The 18,829-nt window shown below is 43.1% G+C and overlaps 1 protein-coding gene across 1 annotated transcript in view; it reads left to right on the forward strand.

Moving 5' to 3' along the window:
- Positions 1-15,090, forward strand: part of LOC137503350 (hemolymph lipopolysaccharide-binding protein-like) — a 33,364-nt gene extending 18,274 nt beyond the window's left edge. The window contains exons 4-6 of the mRNA XM_068230907.1: positions 1,760-1,870; positions 5,492-5,716; positions 14,945-15,090. Of these exons, the coding sequence (XP_068087008.1) occupies positions 1,760-1,870; positions 5,492-5,716; positions 14,945-15,090 (482 nt within the window). The remainder of the gene's footprint in view (positions 1-1,759; positions 1,871-5,491; positions 5,717-14,944) is intronic.
- Positions 15,091-18,829: the final 3,739 nt, after the last annotated feature.

Genomic DNA, 18,829 nt, shown 5'->3' on the forward strand with positions numbered 1-18,829 from the left:
AGTGGGATCTTGTTATGAAGCTGAAGGGAGATAGGATTATGATTATTTGGATACTTTCTAGGAGGGATATTGAGTGAAGGGGTACTTATGATGAAACTAAGGAGTAGGTATGTGTGAGACTGGGAGTGAGATTTGTAGTTCATGTGTGTGTGTAAGTGATGCGGAAATTTCTTTCGGAATTGGAGTGTTTATTGTTCAGATCGGATGCAACGGATACGAGAGGGAGTATTTATACGGATGAAAGAAGAATGTGTTATCTATTAAAAAGTTAAACTTGAAAAACGTGTTCAGAAAGCGATATATTCAGGGTGTAGGCCTACTGACATGGTTGGCTTGATGCAGACGAGGAAATATTTAATGAGATGTGGATAACGACAGAGAGTATAATGTGATTGTAGCAAAAATGTTAGTATGTACATTAATTGCAATTCACAGACAGAGGTGGACCTCCATTGGTCTCTTGGTGTAGCGTGTCCTTCAGTTTCCTGTCTGTTGTGGCTCTTGCCTTTCTTTTGGCGACAGTTTCGTTCGTTTTTTTTTCCTTTGTGGTTAAAAATGAGCGAGGAGTGTTGCTCTGAAGGAGAGCTGGAAGGAACAAACTGGCATATTGTTATCCCTTCGTCCCTGAACTTCTCTACCAGAAGTTTGAAATGAGCAGAGACCTTCTTCTCATCTCCTGTAAGACCACTCTACCGGAATTAAACCTGTTGAGTAAGATTTATGATTTCCTTTCACTTTAAGCTGTCCCTGACTTTCAAACAACGAGGAAGGTTTTAATATGGTACTCGGACTGTATCAAACATTTTAAATTCCTTTGAAGGTTGAAAATCTAAGAATGTTTCCTGTTTTTAGCATTTTGAGTATCCGTAAGTTGTGGGAGATCCTTACATCTCACTGCTCGGTGAATGCTGGGATGGTACCTATTTGTCAGGGTTCCCTCACCAAGTGTCAGATCATACCGTGATCGTCTCACTGCTGCAGGACAGCAAGAGCAGGCCACATGTTGTTAGCTGTGTTCCAAACAGAATGGTTCACACGTAACTCTCCTACGGGAGTTTCCAGTGAAGACTTCCAATACACGCCACCACCAGCGAACCATGTCCTATAGTTACAGACATTTCCTCAGCTCAGAACTCGGAAATTTATGTTCACATTTTCTTTCAGGTCAGACCGAATATTAAATTTTTGATTTTATACTCATAACTTATTTACGTGGCATCAGTTATAACTGAGACGATTTAGAGCTTGCTGTAAAACCAAGGTTACTGTCGGTAAAACTGACAGCTGGAATGAATGCCCTGAGTGAAGGAGACCTAAGATGTAATATTCCCGTTGCTTTATAGCCAAGCTTTGAAAATACAGCAATATGTAGTGATATCAACTGAAATTACCTTCATTAGTAATCAAAATAAACCTTATAGGTTTTAAGCTTGTCATTCTGTGTAGAAGGATCTAAGTTAAAATGTAACCTTCTTTCACCTTCAAGAATGATAAAACAAACCAAATACACCGATCTGGAGCAGCATTATCATAAAGAGTAATGTTCCACACGATAACAACAAACATCTAAAAGACGGGAGAAGCACATACTTTTACCAAAACTTGGTACAGAGCTGTTTTTATACATAACTGTATTTTGAAGCAGACATTGCTGTGACCGTGAAATAATTATGTCCGGATTTTACTTACAGAGACTATGATAGATTTTCGGGATTTTTGTTTACCAGAAATTAATTATTTCGTGCGCTTTTTGTTCCAGGTACTTCTACGAATACTACACCAGCTATAGATACTACATCCAAACCTACTACTACTACACCCACTAAAACTACAACAACTACTACTAAACCAAAGTCATGCCCTCATTCAGGTGAGTTAAGCAGATTATCCGTGAATGGTGTAAGAGGGACCTACGCTGTCCTTGTAGTAAAGAGAATATGATAAACTTGTTGTAGGAAGAGAAATGAGAGTGAAGGCGAGATCCGGTGAGTGTTCCATAGCTGAGCGACGTATCGTAGCCCCACACGCGAACCGTTGTTACTATCACGTGGAAACAACTGTAGGATTGTATTATACAGGTCATGGGTTCGAAATCCCCCAAGGTGATTCCGTGGCTCCTTAGTTTTGCACGACACAAATATCTGGGTGTGTACATTTAGTACCTTTACACGTTTATGGCACTTTCCTAGGGTGACGTTATCTGAGTTTGTGTAATGTTGTGTGGGAGGAAAGCAAACAAGAAACTACCCCATAGGAACCACCAGGGATCCACACTTCCTTACTTCTAGTTTCCAAGTGAAATGCAATACGTCCACAACCTAGCAAACAGCCCCATGATCTTCTGAACTCTGGATGTAGGCTCGTCTCCCTCCTCAGCTTCTAGATGATGTGAGGGAGCTGCTAACTTCACGTATTTATTTACTAGCACTCGAACAGCAGATTGCAATGGAATACTCCAAGACTCAGTTCACATAACGGTGCTGAATGTGGTAAGTAATGGGAACTCGTGTCCTTGCTTTTCTTTCCAGCAGCACTCCCAATGGAGGTGAGCATATTTAACTAGATATCGGCAGTCCTGCCAACATTATATTTCTCAAAGCAGTGGGAAGAAAGCATGGGCACACTTGAACCGCTACACTACGGAGTTAACCCGGACAGAAAGTGAACTGCGGTACAGTTCAACACTCTGACTGAAAAATCATGAAACCCGTTGTTAATGATGTCTCCCTTTTTGCTGCGCTATCAAAAAAGTAAAATGACTGCTTTGTTCCTTCTGTAACGTCTCCGCGATGTGATATGGACGCAGCATCTCACAGGACTGCAACTAAGTATCACCTCTGCTATTATCCGTTGTAAGATGAATTTGTATGTAAACGAATCGATCAAAACTTCTAATTCCTACAACTTCCCTTACATCACATTTTAGTGAATATAACGTTAACGGAGATAACTGCTTAGATCTCGCTAAGAAGAGTTACTCTATGTAAAAATATGCACCCTACCACAGAACCCTGAATGGTTACACACCAGTGACGTATGTCCCTCCATCTTCCAATCTGAAGGACACAAACATAAAGATGATCAATATTACGTATGAAAGGAATAATTATCAAGACATTTTTCTGAAATATTAAATCAAGAGAAACGTGAATCTTGTAAAGTTTTTTTTATATAGAAAACTTGCTGAAGTTTGAATTATAGGTCATCTCTCTGTCAGTTATTCCATTCTTCCCTCGCGCTTCCTTGGGCACGTGGAGAACATGTGGAAGCTCTTTATAGACCTTGAGTTAGACAGTGGTCAAGCAGAAGTTCTCCATTTATCTCTTGCGCTCGGTAACTCTTATTACTTTACTTGGTACAACTGCAGATGCCTTTCCGATGAGTGGCGCACAATATGTGCGGGTTCAGGACGTTCTAAGACAGTATGACTTGGCCTTTGTTTTCTTTCACAGTATTATTATAATTCGTCCTGAGAACGGCGGTTCTTCCAAAGTGTGGATGCCGTTGATCAGTGCTGATGTTCTCAGTTTTACTGACTGTCGTATGTGCTCCTGTTTTGTGTAAGTGCTCGTTTATTCTACACTAATGTATAACATGGGCCTCGCAGGCCAACACAAAACAGCTGCATTTTGTGACTTATCAGGGCGTAATGAGGTAGAAATACTCATAAATGGAGTGTTGCCAACCGCTGAGATTTAACTTTTAAAATATTGCAAAATAATGTCTCGTGTCATTTAACCAAAGTTGTACAAATGATGAAGTTAGTAATATGTCGTTCACTTTTAAGAAATCCAATGTGGACCACATTCTAGTGGTTCTATTGCTCGCAACTATTGGAAATACAGTACATAGTAGAAACTTTTCAGTTGGAGAAAAGCCCCCTCTAGTGAATGATTAATGTAGATTTAGGCGGCTCCAGAGTTATTAATAGTGAGCAAATTGAGGTCTTACTGCGCTTGAAGACACTGCCGCATGTTTCGTACACATAACCGACCATCTTCAGGTAGCCATTTAGAGCAGTGGGAGAAGGCTGTCCGAGGAAAGGACATATATCCGACTCATAATTTGTTTTTATGTGTAATATCAATTTTTAGCATTACTTCTTGGTAAAAGTAAAGTAATTTACGGAGATCGATGAAATTTCTCCCAAGGACAGTTCGGAAACGTAACTCTCCAGAGAAGGAGCAATCCACGCGGACAGATGTCACTATAAAAATCCCGAATCTGAACATAAGTCAACAAGAATAGGAAATAATTATATTCTATACAATGTTAAAGAAATATCAACTGAAAGTTAAGAATGGAATGCATTGCCTTGGATTCTCAAAACAAAATCTCCCAGTGGTTTTCGGCACCGCTTAATCATCACGACTTACCGCCACTTTGCCTACCGAAGCTCATTTGAGTGAAGGGCCTTAAATGATCGTGCTACTGCTGCCATAGTGCAATGTTTGAGTGGAAGAAGGAGCATGGACGTTGATATTACACGAGCTAAAGCTTACAGAAGGAAGTATGTTTAGCTGTGAATCGTTACAAGTGAAGGTTTTCTTACTAGGAAGCATTTATCTCAGAAAAATGAAGATCAGTTGGCATATCATGGTCTGGCTTCATGTTTGTTCCCTGTGTGTTCAGCTGGATCCAGCCCAAAGCAATGCGTGCTGGAATGAACGTCACCCCTGGTGATATAATTGCAAACATTCTAATTCATATCATCATACAATTAGAGCAGGCGGGTGTAGGAATCATTGGTTTCAAGTCACATGGTAGCCAGTAGAATAAAATGTTATGGAAATCGTTAGCAATATCCGGCAACATAAAGAATCTAATATGCCCAATTTCCAATCCAAGTTACTCAGCAGAAAACTGGGCACTTTCAGGCGCGCCACACATATTTAAGTATCCATGACCAAGTACAGGAAATACGACGGTGATTTCCTTGATTATTAATTTTTCACACCTCCAGAATACGAAGAGAGACGGCTGTTTCCAAGTCAGCTAAATCATCTCGAAAATACTCCGAACGATCCAGCTCCGGAAATGAGCTGCACAAATCAGTTTATCACGTAGATAGAAGCACTGGTCCGCCTGCTGGGCAAGATGCTTAAGGCGTCCCGTTGGTCGAAACAATTTGCACCATCACAATGTTGGCCAGCCGGGTGGGAGAGGTGCTGGTGGATTGCGTACAAAAGCCTGGATTCATTACAAACCTCACCACATTGCTCATTTAGAGTGAGGGCGAAGTTGAGCCATGAGCAAATCGCTTGCTGCTTTATGAGCGAAGTAGGCTGCATGTCGGCACCGCGTTTCATCCTCTCCTTTTCCGCTATCGTACCTCACGTCCTTCACTTCATCTCATTATCTCCTCTTCTGTACGCTACGGTGTCTCCTGATCATGTCATGCATCAAAAAGAAGGACAAATAATGAAGGATCGTCATTTTCACTCGTAGGATGGTCTAAAATATGAACGTGTGATGTTCTATCTGCCCACAGGTTACCAACTGTTTGAAGGTTTCAACTGTTATAAGGGATACGAGGAATGGAAGAGCTGGAGTGACGCCAGGGAGCAGTGCAAGAGCGACAGAGGCGATCTGATGGTGTCGGAGAGTGAACGGGAGAGAAGCGAGGTGTTCCCTACAATGTACGAGAGTGCGTTCTGGGGCCCCTGGATGGGAGTTTACAAGCCCGAAGGTGAAGATCGTTGGGTGTCTGTGAAAGGTGAGTTCTCTCTAGCTCTCTTCTCCTCATGAATTACCGAATGTCGGACGGAAGACATTTGTCATATTAAACAACAGAAGCCGACATTTAGCTGTAGTTAGCGATGTCACTGGCTGATGACCACACCGTATTGCCTATAATCAGGGGAGGAATGAAGAAGTCCTGCCCTCAGTAGCCCAGGCTTTCTGAGCCCAACTTGGCAACTTCGATCCTCGCTCAGTCAGGTGGTATGTCAGTCTCATGTCCGTAGATTTACTGGCTCATGAAATAAACCCTGATGGATAAAATTCCGGCACGTTGGCGTCTCCCAAACCATACGAATGTAGTTACTGGAACATAAAGTGAATAATATTACTTATGTCTAAATGAAGAGAAAGAGTCGTAAAGTGAGGGTATGAGGATATTCATCTGTCGGATGGGGACGTTAATCCTTGAGCAGACCTCTCGGTGTTCTTTGACAGGAGTAGGCTATGTGCCGCATCAAGGCGAGCAGGTTTATCTCGGACGCCAAGTAGAGAGTAGGACACACTGGGGTCGTGGTAGGTACATCATCATTATAGACTGCTGTACCCTCGTTTGGTTCCACACCTCTTGTCTTTAAATAGTTAGAAACTGAGTCCTCATCTCCCTACTGCTCTTACCCTCGATGGCTGACTCCGTTATTCTCGCAGGTAACCCATCATCCTCCATTCACCTCACGCGACCCCAACTCCGGAGTACCGCTTCATCAATGGAGCTTATGCATCACTTAGCATTTATATTCTCATTCTGGGTACCTTCCTGTCATTGTTCCCACCCGGTGTTTCTAGACTTCATTCTAGTTATTGCAATGTATATTACAACTAATGTATGGACGAGATATCCAGAGTCCACCCAGCTTGCACTCCCACACAGCGACGTTTTCCTGAAAACAGACCGTTCCATCCCAGAGCTCACTGCATTAATTTTGCTGCACCTTGCTTCCTGGCAGAAGTTCCAGTTTTGTATCTCCGACCTGACATTCAGTTCTCGGAACTTTCTTCCCCACTGACATGACTTTATTCTTGGCAATAAAGAAAAAGCAAAGACATCTCCGTACAGGCCACGAAGGCCCTGGGAGTGGTGGAAGGTAAAGGCTTCCACTATTCGTAACCTCGGCACTTGAAGGGGTAGAGTTGTTAGCTCTACGCCCGGCCGCCTTTGCCCCCAAGAATTAACCTGGTACTCATTTTTGGTGTAGGATGAGTGAACCTCAGGGCCATATGCACCTCCGGAAGTGTAAATCTAATTTCCTAAATTTTACTACTTTCTGGCGGGGATTCGAACCCACGTCCTTCAGGGCGAACCGAGTACGCCTTTACCGCCTCGGCCAGGGATCCCCTTTATTCTTGGTAATGCCAATATTAATGTCGGACTCACTGCACCTATTTTATTTTCCAACAAATTAGACTGCAGGCTTTCAGCTCTGTCTGCCATTAACACCAAAATGCTTACGACATTTCAGCATCCCTGGCGCTTTATACCTTCCAGTAGATGATCCTTGTAAACTATGAACAACAACATTGAAGATTGCAGCCATATCCCACCCCTGTAAGTACCTTGAATCAAGAACTCGTTCTACCATCACCTTTCAATGTCAACATAAGTGAGTTTTATTGCTCCATATAATCTAGGCATAATCCCACATTCTCCCAGTGTGGCTGACATCCTTCAATGAAGTACTCTGTCATATGCCTTCTCTAGATCTACGAAACATAAACACTACTTGCTATTCATATCATAGCACTTTTTACTTATGTGACGAATACTGAAGACCTGACCATGAAAAAACCCTCTGAGGTCTGAAACCACACTAGTCTCATCCAACACAGTATAAGACATTTATTGGTTTCTCCCTCCAAAAATACTAGTGAATACCTTTCCCGGTGCACGAAGGAATCACCATCATCAGTGTCGTTGAAGTACCTTGATGGTTCAAACAGTCCTCTTGCTTACAAATTTCTTTTTTTTTGCTAGGGGCTTTACGTCGCACCGACACAGATAGGTCTTATGGCGACGATGGGATAGGAAAGGCCTAGGAGTTGGAAGTAAGCGGCCGTGGCCTTAATTAAGGTACAGCCCCAGCATTTGCCTGGTGTAAAAAAAATGGGAAACCACGGAAAACCATCTTCACGGCTGCCGATAGTGGGATTCGAACCTATTATCTCCCGGATGCAAGCTCACAGCCGCGCGCCTCTACGCGCACGGCCAACTCGCCCGGTTTGCTTACAAATAGGTGCAATTACTGTTTTCGTCAAATCAGAAGGACCTTTACTAACTTTCCAGGCTCATTTTATTACTCTGTCAGCTTGGTGGTTCGCGACGTCAAGATGAATATTTCCTCTTATATTCCATCCACCTGTACCATTATCTGTTCGGAAGTACTATGAGTTTACCAGATTAATCCAAAATATTATTTTTTTCCTTTTTCCCTCCGTACACCACAAACTGTCCATCCTTTTTCAACACTTGTAAAAGCATTTGATTTCCTCCTATCCCTTCCTCGTTATCACCGCTTGCCGAAATATCATTATTTCCTAACTCTTCCTAACTCGCCCATTTTTACTTTATTTGTTATGTTTTCCCCATTACTGTGGGTCGATAGATTAATATCGAATACCATTTCCTTCACCTCTTTGCTTCCAAAGAATCCTGCACTGTCAAAACTAATTGGAAATCATTTACTCACGGAGGCTTGCTTAAAATATTCTCAGCTCGGTAAATTATGTGAAGCAGGCTGCTAATCTACTTACACATAGTCCAAGTGAGAATCTCTCCTCTGACAAGTTAGCCAACTACGGTTGATTGTATAGTCCTCGCCTCTTGAGCACAAGGAGGGCATGACTCAGAATATGTCCGAGGTGCTCAATACTACTCCCGACTCAAGGAGGGCCATGACTCAGAATATGTCCGAGATGCTCAATACTACTCCCAACTCAAGGAGGGCCATGACTCAGAATATGTCCGAGGTGCTCAATACTACTCCCGACTCAAGGAGGGACATGACTCAGAATATGTCCGAGGTGCTCAATACTACTCCCGACTCAAGGAGGACCACGACTCAGAATATGTCCGAGGTGCCCAATACTACTCCCGACTCAAGGAGAGCCATGACTCAGAATATGTCCGAGGTGCTCAATACCACTCCCGACTCTCAGTACAACTTACTCGTCCCCTCAGTCGTTGCCCATAGTTCAAGTACTAGGACGTGACTGCAGTCACTCACACGACAACAGTACCCTGGGGTCATGGTTGGACACGAAAGAGGTTCAACAACGAAGCAGCCGTCAAAAACGCCTTGGAAATATTTCTCACCATCAGACGGTCGATCACCTGGGAAACGGGTGCGAATGCTCCTGCATCGCGTAGGGGAAGTGAATTGCATTTAGTGATGCACATTCTATTTAATAAAAATTCCTCGTCGTGGAGTTCTCCTTGTGAGAAATGTTACTACCAACTAGCAGGTACAGGGTGTTTCTTGATCACCAACATATTCATGTGCGACGATAAGTATTACAGGTAAAGCTCGTAGAAAAACAGCCCGAGTGAATAAGAATGTGTCGCTTCCTGTTTAAATGTACCGCCTGTCGTCATATTTTGTTATTCTCTTTTTCACACACACTACCAATCACCAGCAGCTGTCAGTTACTCCGATCTCTATTTATAGTTGACGTTGTGTTTTACCGATTTCTTACTAAACATTTCCTTATTTTCTCTGAATCACTTGAAGTAATTCGTGAGGCAGGGCCCAGAAACTTGCTTAGTATATCCATATTTCCATTTTCACGGTTAGAATGTACTTTTCGGTACTCGCTCAGATGATCTCGAAAACAATATTTTTATATAAGTATAACGAACGGTTTTGAATGATGACGACCGTATGTAAATGCTGTCTCTGTTTCAGGATATATATCGCCGTGAATTACCTAGAAGGATACGCGTATCACCGTTATCAGCGTCATTGATATTACTGAGCATGAGCCAGAGCAGGAATGTCATTACTTTGACACGTGAAAAAGTTTGAGGAGCCCTCGCAGACTTTAACAGTTCTCACAAGCAGCAAGCTACAACTTCTAGATTGCCAGATTACCAGGTCTCATTTACGTCATAGCCAGAACTTTATATTCCTCCAAGATGCTGATTTATCTCAGTCTCAAATGCAGAAATGCAGTTCCGTGTTTTGTCGCAGATTTTCTCACTTCTGATTGGTAGAATGTGTGGCCTTGTCTTTACCGTTTGCGCTCAGAGACGATGAACAATTCCGGTGGGGATAAAACAGCACTTGTTTGGTCATCACACCCTCCTGAGACACATAGGAGGTCATATCTACTCTCTGGTGGGGCCACACAATTTTACAGCCGGATGGCCTCCCTGATGTGGGAGAGCTGTTCTCTATTGTGTGCGGTGAAGACTTTCTTGTGAGGACAAAACGGAAACCAGATTTTGAGAAGTACCGAATGCATCCCACAGTGGACAAAGACCAAGTGTTCGTAAACCTCCGCTGAGAAACTCCTGGGTGTGTTTTTACTTGAGTTTTTTAAATTACTGTTTTAAATAAGGTATTCATATCTTCAGACCATCGGTATTAGGGTTCCTCGGTCTCAAGAAGTGCACAACATGGATCTTTTTGTTCAGCAAATGTCTACAAAGCGGAAAAATCTCCGAGGACTGGAGGAAATTTAGAATAAAGACATGATATAAAGGAAAGGACAAGCCGACAAACGAATCTCATAACGAGGGATTGCTCTGGAGTATAATATCAGAAGGACAAACGAACTTCACTGACCATCAAATATAGGAGTATCAATTCAGATTAAGAAGGAAACGATCACCTTCACAGGCTAGAAAATGTCTACAAGAAGACATCTGGGCGGCTTAAGACTCCCCAAAGGCAAATACTTTACAGTCTTCACAGACTTTACAAAGGCATTCGACATGTTGGACAGGAACAGTATGGACCCCATGACAGAAGACAAGGCAATTGTAAAACTCATAGGAAAACCCCTGTCACAAAACAATGTAGAGATAAACGACGGGATAAGTATATCAAAAGAAATCCTTCAAACAAATTGAGTAATTCAAGGTGACCCAGTTAGTCCCCTCCTGTTTAACATTGCCACATCTGACGCAGAAAATCCATTGAAAATATGAAATCGGTGTCGCTCTATATGTATCCTCATGACATGGTCCTAGGTTCGTAGACCGAAAATGACCTTAAAGAAGCCTTAAACAAACTGAACATTTGAGCTGAAAACAACAAATTCGTCATAAACCTGGAAAAAGTATACATATGGTTTTTCGAAGAGGGGCAGGTTACCGACCGAAGACAAGATGTTACTAGGAACAAGTACTTAGGACTAACTCTAGAGACAACAGGAACGTCATACAGGATCCACATCAGGGAAAGAGCGATCTGAAGAACACAGCTATGACTCTGTTCAGCGCTAAAATAGTACCAATTATCACGTACGACTTGGAACTGATCTAGGAATTTCTAGAGACAATAGAAAAAGTAAAAGTCCGCTTCCTAAAATGAGCCATCGGAATTGCAAAAAAGCGCCCTCAAGGCTTGCGTATGAACCTCCTTCAATGAGGACTTGAGATGTCACTTAATGCTGCCATCAACCAGCCAAGAAAATAATTATTGACCCTCCGACGAGACAAGCCATGATTGATAGAGGATGGACAAAAGGAAACCACGACGTGCGTTCTGCACTGACAAGCCTGGCGATACGTGGATACCACCACAGAATATGCAAGAATACAAAATACCATGAACCCAACAAGGACTCTTCGTGTAGTTTGTGTGACAAATAATACTTCACCTGTTGCAAGAATCGCAAGAGAACACTACTATATTATACCAGAGAATAAACACCCACAATTCTCTATGTTCATTTGTATGCTCTTATTAATTAATTAATTAAAAGTGCCCACATGTCTCGTCGTGAAAGTATAATAGATACGTAGTGTTCCTAACTTCGTCGTAATCGCCAAGAACTCAATGGTGTCTCTCTCTACTCGCACGTGAACAGTAATTTACAAATTGAGATGCTAACACTTCAGAGACGTAGAATGAAAGTTGTGTGGCAATGTCATCCATATCCTTGCTAACGACTACGGAACCTGCTGAACCTCAGACCAAGTAGTGACATCGTCGATAGTAAGATGACCAAAGCCAACTTCGCTGTTCTAATAGTCTCTGCGATTTGATCCCGGAATGTTTTCTTCTGAACAGATGACGTCTAGCCGTGAACCGCGGTGTCTTCACTTGACCTCAGGTTAACTAATCGATACATATGTACTTGCTCTCTTCACCTTCACATCATCGACTCCTGAAGCAGTTTCTACTTCCTGGTGCGCTTGAATTTTCATATCTTTGTGATATTTGAAGCCATCTCCTTCCCGTTTCTTCTCAGTTATAATAAAAGGAAGTGCTCGAATTTGTTGTGAATGTCACTGTGCTCCCTTTTCAGCTTCCTTATTGCAGCTACTACAATTTCCGTTTCTCTTTGAGTCTGCGACTTGCACGTTTCGCATCACTGTATTCCCTGCAGCCACTAACAAGTACGGTCTAACACTATCACTCCACTGGGGTGATATTGGCACTCTGCCTTTTTGTATTTCGTTCATCGCAATTATGATTCTCATCGCTTCACTTTGGCTGGCTTTTGGGTGGTTCACTGGTTTGTATTGACTTTAGATATGTTTGTGTCTGTTATAAAATGTGCACTGCGGGTGACAGATCGGGATGGGCATAGTTTCGTCAGTGGGCGTGCTCAATGAAAGTAGAAAAATTACAGATGGGAAGGAACCTCCTAGAAAACCATCGCATGAAGGAGTATTGTTTATCTCTGATGTTACTCAGTGGAACACAGCATGGCACGTTACGATATCCAGGTGCTACCAGCACGCCAAGTGCTAGAGATCGGTGGCTGTGAGGATACCTTGGCCAGATCTTTCATGTATTAAATCCCCATTTTGTTTGTCATGCACAAGGATATTGAAATCATGAGAATGTTTCAACAGTTATAGACAGACGCTCATTTCTACGAAGTGATTGCGTCGTGTGATGATGTACATAGCTACAACGGCACTTCTGTTGCCTTACACAAAGTTTCTGAGGAAACGGGAATCATTGGCACCAGTTACACATTACAAGATCTCGAACTGTTAAGTGTTAAATACTATCTCTCAGTGAATGGATCATTTGCACTATGCAAACCATGTTATCTCCATAGTATGTATTAAAGGCTATTAACATACATACAAAATCATTATAGACTGTTATGCCTTTCAGCGTTCAGTACTTCCAGGGGTAACGACTATCTGTCTTTTGTTTCATAAATACATTAACATGTGTGGTTCTCATTTCCAATTACTTGTCGTACAGCACTAGTCGTTTATAATGTTGTGAGTTTCTGACAGCACGGCGCGATTCTTACTAAGTAGACATTTTAGGTCAACTGATGTATAACAAGGCAGTGCCACAACTTCTTCAGACGACAGTGCTCCAGGCATAGTGGATTTGATCTTGGTTTGAGGAGCATCAGCATGTACTTCAACTTCTTCTCTGGCCTATTCAATCACTCGAACCACTGTGGTACGTTATGGCGACAAGACTTCATCGCCTCTGAGGCAGATCGGTCAATATTTTATGACGTTTGTTACTTATTACTATTTTCAATGTTTGTTGGTGGTATGGTGGTATTTGTATTTCATGAGGAACTAAAATTGGGCAGCCATCCACTAATGGAGCAAAAGAATGAAAAGGGTCGACACTTCGAGAGATGAAGGTGTCGGCTAAAGAAAGGGAAGGGGGAGATGAAAGTCTCCTCAGGTATCGAAAATGTAATATCGCCGTGGTCGGACAAGAACGAGAGTTAACCAAGGATAGATGAAAGTGAGGAGCCTGACAAAATTATGTGGAAGTAATGCCAGGACTCAGCTAACTTCCCCACGGTCACTACGTCGCGCTCCAAAATGAAGAGCTCCTTGGGCGCATTTTGTTATCCTCTTACGATTGGCAGGGAATACCATAGATGTATTCTATGGTCCCTAGCCACGGGGTCGTACTTATCGGGAAAATAAAACAACAATGTTGTCGCAACCTCAAAACACACGGATAAGAATTACGAAACTTGAAAATGTTGAAAATATACCGAAAGCGATGACTGTGTCTTATAAGGGACGGACTATTTATTAATAGAATTGTAAGAATAAGTACATAAAATCAGAATAGAAATACCGCGGTGCGTAATGATAGGGAATACAATTCAATACAGAAGAGCGGAACAGAATGTGGAAATGCACGTAATAGAGTACAGGTGCAGGAAGCACACGGCGTATCGACATGAAGTACCAGCTTCGTACCATCAGAGTTATCGGATTGAAAACTGGAGCACGAGATGACATCCAAGACTTCTTTATAAATTTCCACAAAGTGCTTCAGCTGCCTGTTAAAGGCGTAGATAAAATTGACATCGCTCCAATTCGTGGATCTGTGAACATATTCCGATCTCATTTACACGAACCTGGTTGACTTCATGATAGCAATATGTAATACCAGTCTGACGAACCGCTCACGTGGTAAGTTGTTGCCATCAATAGAAGTTATTTTTAGAATAAGATTACTGGTGGCTTAACAGTGCAGTCAAGTAGAACATCAGTGAATATTGTTTTAATAGGAATACCACTGGGAGACCATTGAAGGTACCGGAAAGATAGAGAAGCCCCACGACGGTCGTGATTATGAAAGACTCCCAAGGCCGTCAGTGTCGGACTAGAACAAGTGTTGACCCAGAGAGGTCGCACAAGGAAGATAAGAGAGAGGAGCCTGACAAGAATTTAGTGGGGAAAATGCCAGGCTCAACAAGAGGAACCGTGGTCGTCAAACCACGGTCTCAAGTGAGATCCAGTGGTTGACCTTTTAGTGTCCTCTTACGAGAAACAGGGGATAACGTGGATGCTCTTCTAACTCCCAAATCCATTGGGGGTTATGAAGGCTGAGGTTCGAATCCCGCTGTATACTGCGTTGATGGTTTCATCCAGAAATGCGCGTGTTGTCAGGAAGTCCATCTGGCGGTAAATCTGAGGCGAAAACCAAAATGAGCCTGGGGTGTTCCAGTGACCTCGGAAATAACTGGGATAATCTGAAGAAAGATAAAGTGTTATGGATCGAGTGTACGACACTTGTGTCCTGTGTTTCAGGTGAGCCTGCACTCAGCAGTTGGTGGAGGCCTCGTTACCCGAATAACAACGCTGGTAAAAAGTGCGCCCTTGCTGTCAGGACAGGTCTGCTGATGAACTACAATTGCGCAGAACGCCGGTCCTTCATCTGCGAGATCCCGCTGTGAACAGATCTCATGTACAGAGTTGATATATAATAAAGATACTTGTAAATAAGATGTGACGTTCTTTCTCCTGTTTCAACACTAACTACAGGGAAACTATTCAGAACAGCGAGGTCATCAGTCGTGTATGTTCTACCTTCCCTAAAAACAACAAGGTAATCAGACATATAACATTCTACCTTTCTTTAAAACATCAAGGTCATCGGACATGTAATGTTCTACATTCCCTCAAAAGTAACAAGGTCACCAGATATATAATGTTCTACCTTCCTTTAAAAACAATAAGGTCAGCAGACATGTAATTTTCTACCCTCCCTCAGAAACAACAAGGTCACCAGACATGTCATGTTCTATATTCCGTTAGAAATAACAAGGTCATGAGACATGTAATGTTCTACCTTCCCTTAAAACAACAAGGTCATCAGAAAAGTAGTGCTCTACCAACCTTTAAAACCAACATGGTCACCAGACACATGATGTTCTACCTTCCCTGAAAATCAGCAAGGTCATCAGACCAGTTATGTTCAGCTTTCCCTTAAAAACAACAAAGCTATGAGACATGCAATGAGTTACCTTCTTTTATAAAATACAAGGCCATCTGGCATATGTAGTGGGCATTGAGGTTTCACGCCATTGTTGATAGAAGTGTGCAACTGTGGTTTTCTCTACTGTCTCTCGACTCGTTTGACACTTTACTCAGGGACCGTCATCATTCTGGAGCTCAAATGTAGAGCTGATAGTCTACGCACAGCGATGGAACGACTGCGAACAGAGCGGCATTCAGTAAAGATCTCCATGATTTTGAACGTGATACACGAACCGGAAAACGCTTGAGGGACATGAAGTCGCCGCAATCGCCTCTGTTTTATGGTGAAAATACCACCAGGTACCGTTCTAAGACATTCCCAGGTAAAAATAAAACACGGCGACTAAGTGCTACTGCCGAGGAGCAGCCTCCTGAATTGTGATCCACGGCAGACCGTCACACACGTCAAGAAACCTCGCTCATCGAAGGCCCGCAAAAGTCTTCCATTATCCATCCCTACAGGCAGCTTTCAGAGGCATAATCTTTACCTGGCTTGGGAACTGGAATCCCAGTGCCCTTACGCCATATGCTGTTGATCAGTCACTCAAATGGTTTTGGATTTTGTACGGCCCAGGAGACGCTTTGCTGCACTCCCCAAGTCCATCTCCATGAGGGGCGCCTGAGATGGTGTGCCACAACCTCGCGCTTTATGGCCAAAACTGAACATACCTGCCAAAAGTGACGGGAGATAGAGATGAGTAGGTGAATTGTGTACTCCGACGATACGCGGGAGTTCTGCCCACACTTGCGATGATGGAGTATGTGCCGTCACGGAAGACACATACTATACCTGCCATCTCGAATCCTTTACGCCGTAGGTGTTTAATTACTATATGTTTGGTCATCTGACTAATTGCGAGAGATGCTGGAGGAGGAAACACTTGTTTGTTCTGCCGCAGTCGCAATTCCCAGCGTGGTTTTCAACAGACCCGCAATCACTTGGCGTTTGGAAAATTACGGCCAGTTTTCCCATGAGGTAGGCAGTGTTTCGGCACTTCGGACTGTCTTTGTTATCGCCATCCATTTGCTATGGTGATGTTATCTGACTTTGCGTTACATTGAAGAGCTAGGGAAGGAACGCAACTGGAAAGTACTCCAGTGTAACTACGGGGGATCCAAGAAGACTTACGTACTTCAGGTTTCAAGTCAAAAGTAGCACAACCTAAATTCAGCAAATTGCTTGCATCACTGAAATCTGCAGGACTCCCAAAGTGAGGGCTGGTGCTGTTCAATGATGAAAGAGATGAAATAATTCTACTTTTCTACTTAAAACGAAGTTAGAACTGTTGGTCTTGTCGTTCCGTTTTCCTGCCACTTACTGACTCAGTTGGTTCCATGGAGCCTTGAGGAACCTGAGGAAGCCTTTCCTTGACCTTCAGGTAGACAGTGGTCAGGCGGGAGAATTATATTTCCTCTTTGGGTTGATGTGGTTAGGCTTGAGTAAACAGGTGCTGAGATGCACAGTTCCACTGACCGAACTCTCGCAATGTTCTCGTTAGAGGAATTTTGGACCGTCTTTGTGACATTGAACATTGCTAGGTTTAGGATGGTTCTCTATCAGTAAGCTAACAGACTTCCACTCTGCAGCTTTCGTACAGCCTCTTGAGCTTCTGTGAGGCAATGTACGTCTGACACTAAAAGGACACTCTTCAATTTTTATTGGCATAGCAATAGTCAAATTGCAGAATTAACGGCCTGGTTGGTTCACACCCCCTGTGGCTGGAAGCGATTGATAACAACCAAGTTAATCCTACCTTTCGTAAGAGACGACTAAAAGGAGCCCTAGAGGTTCTTGATTTGGGATCGCTGGTTGACGACCATTGCACACTTAGCTAAGTTCTAGCACTGCTTCAACTTACTATAGGAAGTCTCCTCACTTTCGTCTGTCTTACCCGACCTTCCTTGGCCAACACTAGTTCTTTTCTGACCCCTTAGGTATTTGGTATCGGGGCCTGCGGTGTCTTTCATTTTCAAGGCTTCGTGGCCCGTGTCTTTCTTTCGCTGATACCTTCATTTTTCCACATTATCAATTTAACTTCTGTTTAGTGTTAATAGAGGGTGGTTAAATTAAAACCACCACCACCACCACCACCACCACGACAACCACCACCACCACCACCACCACCACCACCACCACCACCACCACCACCACCACCACCACCACCACCACCACCACCACCACCACCACCACCACCACCCCATGAAGCACAGTTTCCACGCTTAGTACAGATGGAGGACTGTTGTGTGTCGTTATTGCAACAAAAGTAAAACCAACGTCTTCTACTTCAGCACTGACTTTCTGTCGGATTGTCACTGAAGAATTAGTGAACCTGAACGGACAGCCAAATGTTACTTTGCTCTTCTTAAAATGGTTCATCTTGAGCAGATGCCGAAGTAGACCTTTACGGTGGTTTTTGGGGAACTGTGATCAGAGACACATTTCGGACAGAGGTTTAACCAGCCCGAAAACTCGGTTCTGACGGATATTTCACTTTAACTTCTGCTTAACGTGTCCGAAGGCAGTGACTTCTATCTGAAGCATCATTGTTTTCGGAAGCAGTTTCTAATGTATTTACAGTCACGTCGTGGCTTTTCAGTTTCTGGAATGTCCGATTTTGTCCGAGTCTGCAGTTTTCAGCATTCCCAGCAAAGACGACACATCACATGACACAGTGGGTAATATTAGCGCTCCGCCGTGAACCATTAGTCTCTTGGAAACCGAGGATTTTATTACTCTCAGTGGAACACAGCTGTTTTCTAGCGGGATCGTCTATAATATTGTAGGTCTAGACCCACCTCCTAGTTGAAGACAAGCAGATGATCTTGCTTTGCCGAGCAACAGGATCATCTTCCGGCCAAGAGCAAACAGCGACCCCAGAAACAACTGCGATATTCTGAAGAGAGAAGAATTGCATGGATCTACTGTGCGACTCTTGGTGGCGGTCTGATGAGCCGGATAACAGAGCAGCTCCTCAGGGCTGCGGTCTCGATCTTTAGCCTTCATTTTCGTTTTTCACAAGATAATCTCTGACATCTGGGGTCTTTGTGTCGCTGTGATGAATTGTTACATATTTCTGTTTAAAGGGAAACAATTAATTTTTATGAATCCAACCTTGTCCGCCGCAGTAACAGAGAATGTATAAACAGCAGACAGGT

The sequence above is a fragment of the Anabrus simplex genome, chromosome X, assembly GCF_040414725.1.
Source record: "Anabrus simplex isolate iqAnaSimp1 chromosome X, ASM4041472v1, whole genome shotgun sequence".
Classification (NCBI taxonomy): domain Eukaryota; kingdom Metazoa; phylum Arthropoda; class Insecta; order Orthoptera; family Tettigoniidae; genus Anabrus; species Anabrus simplex.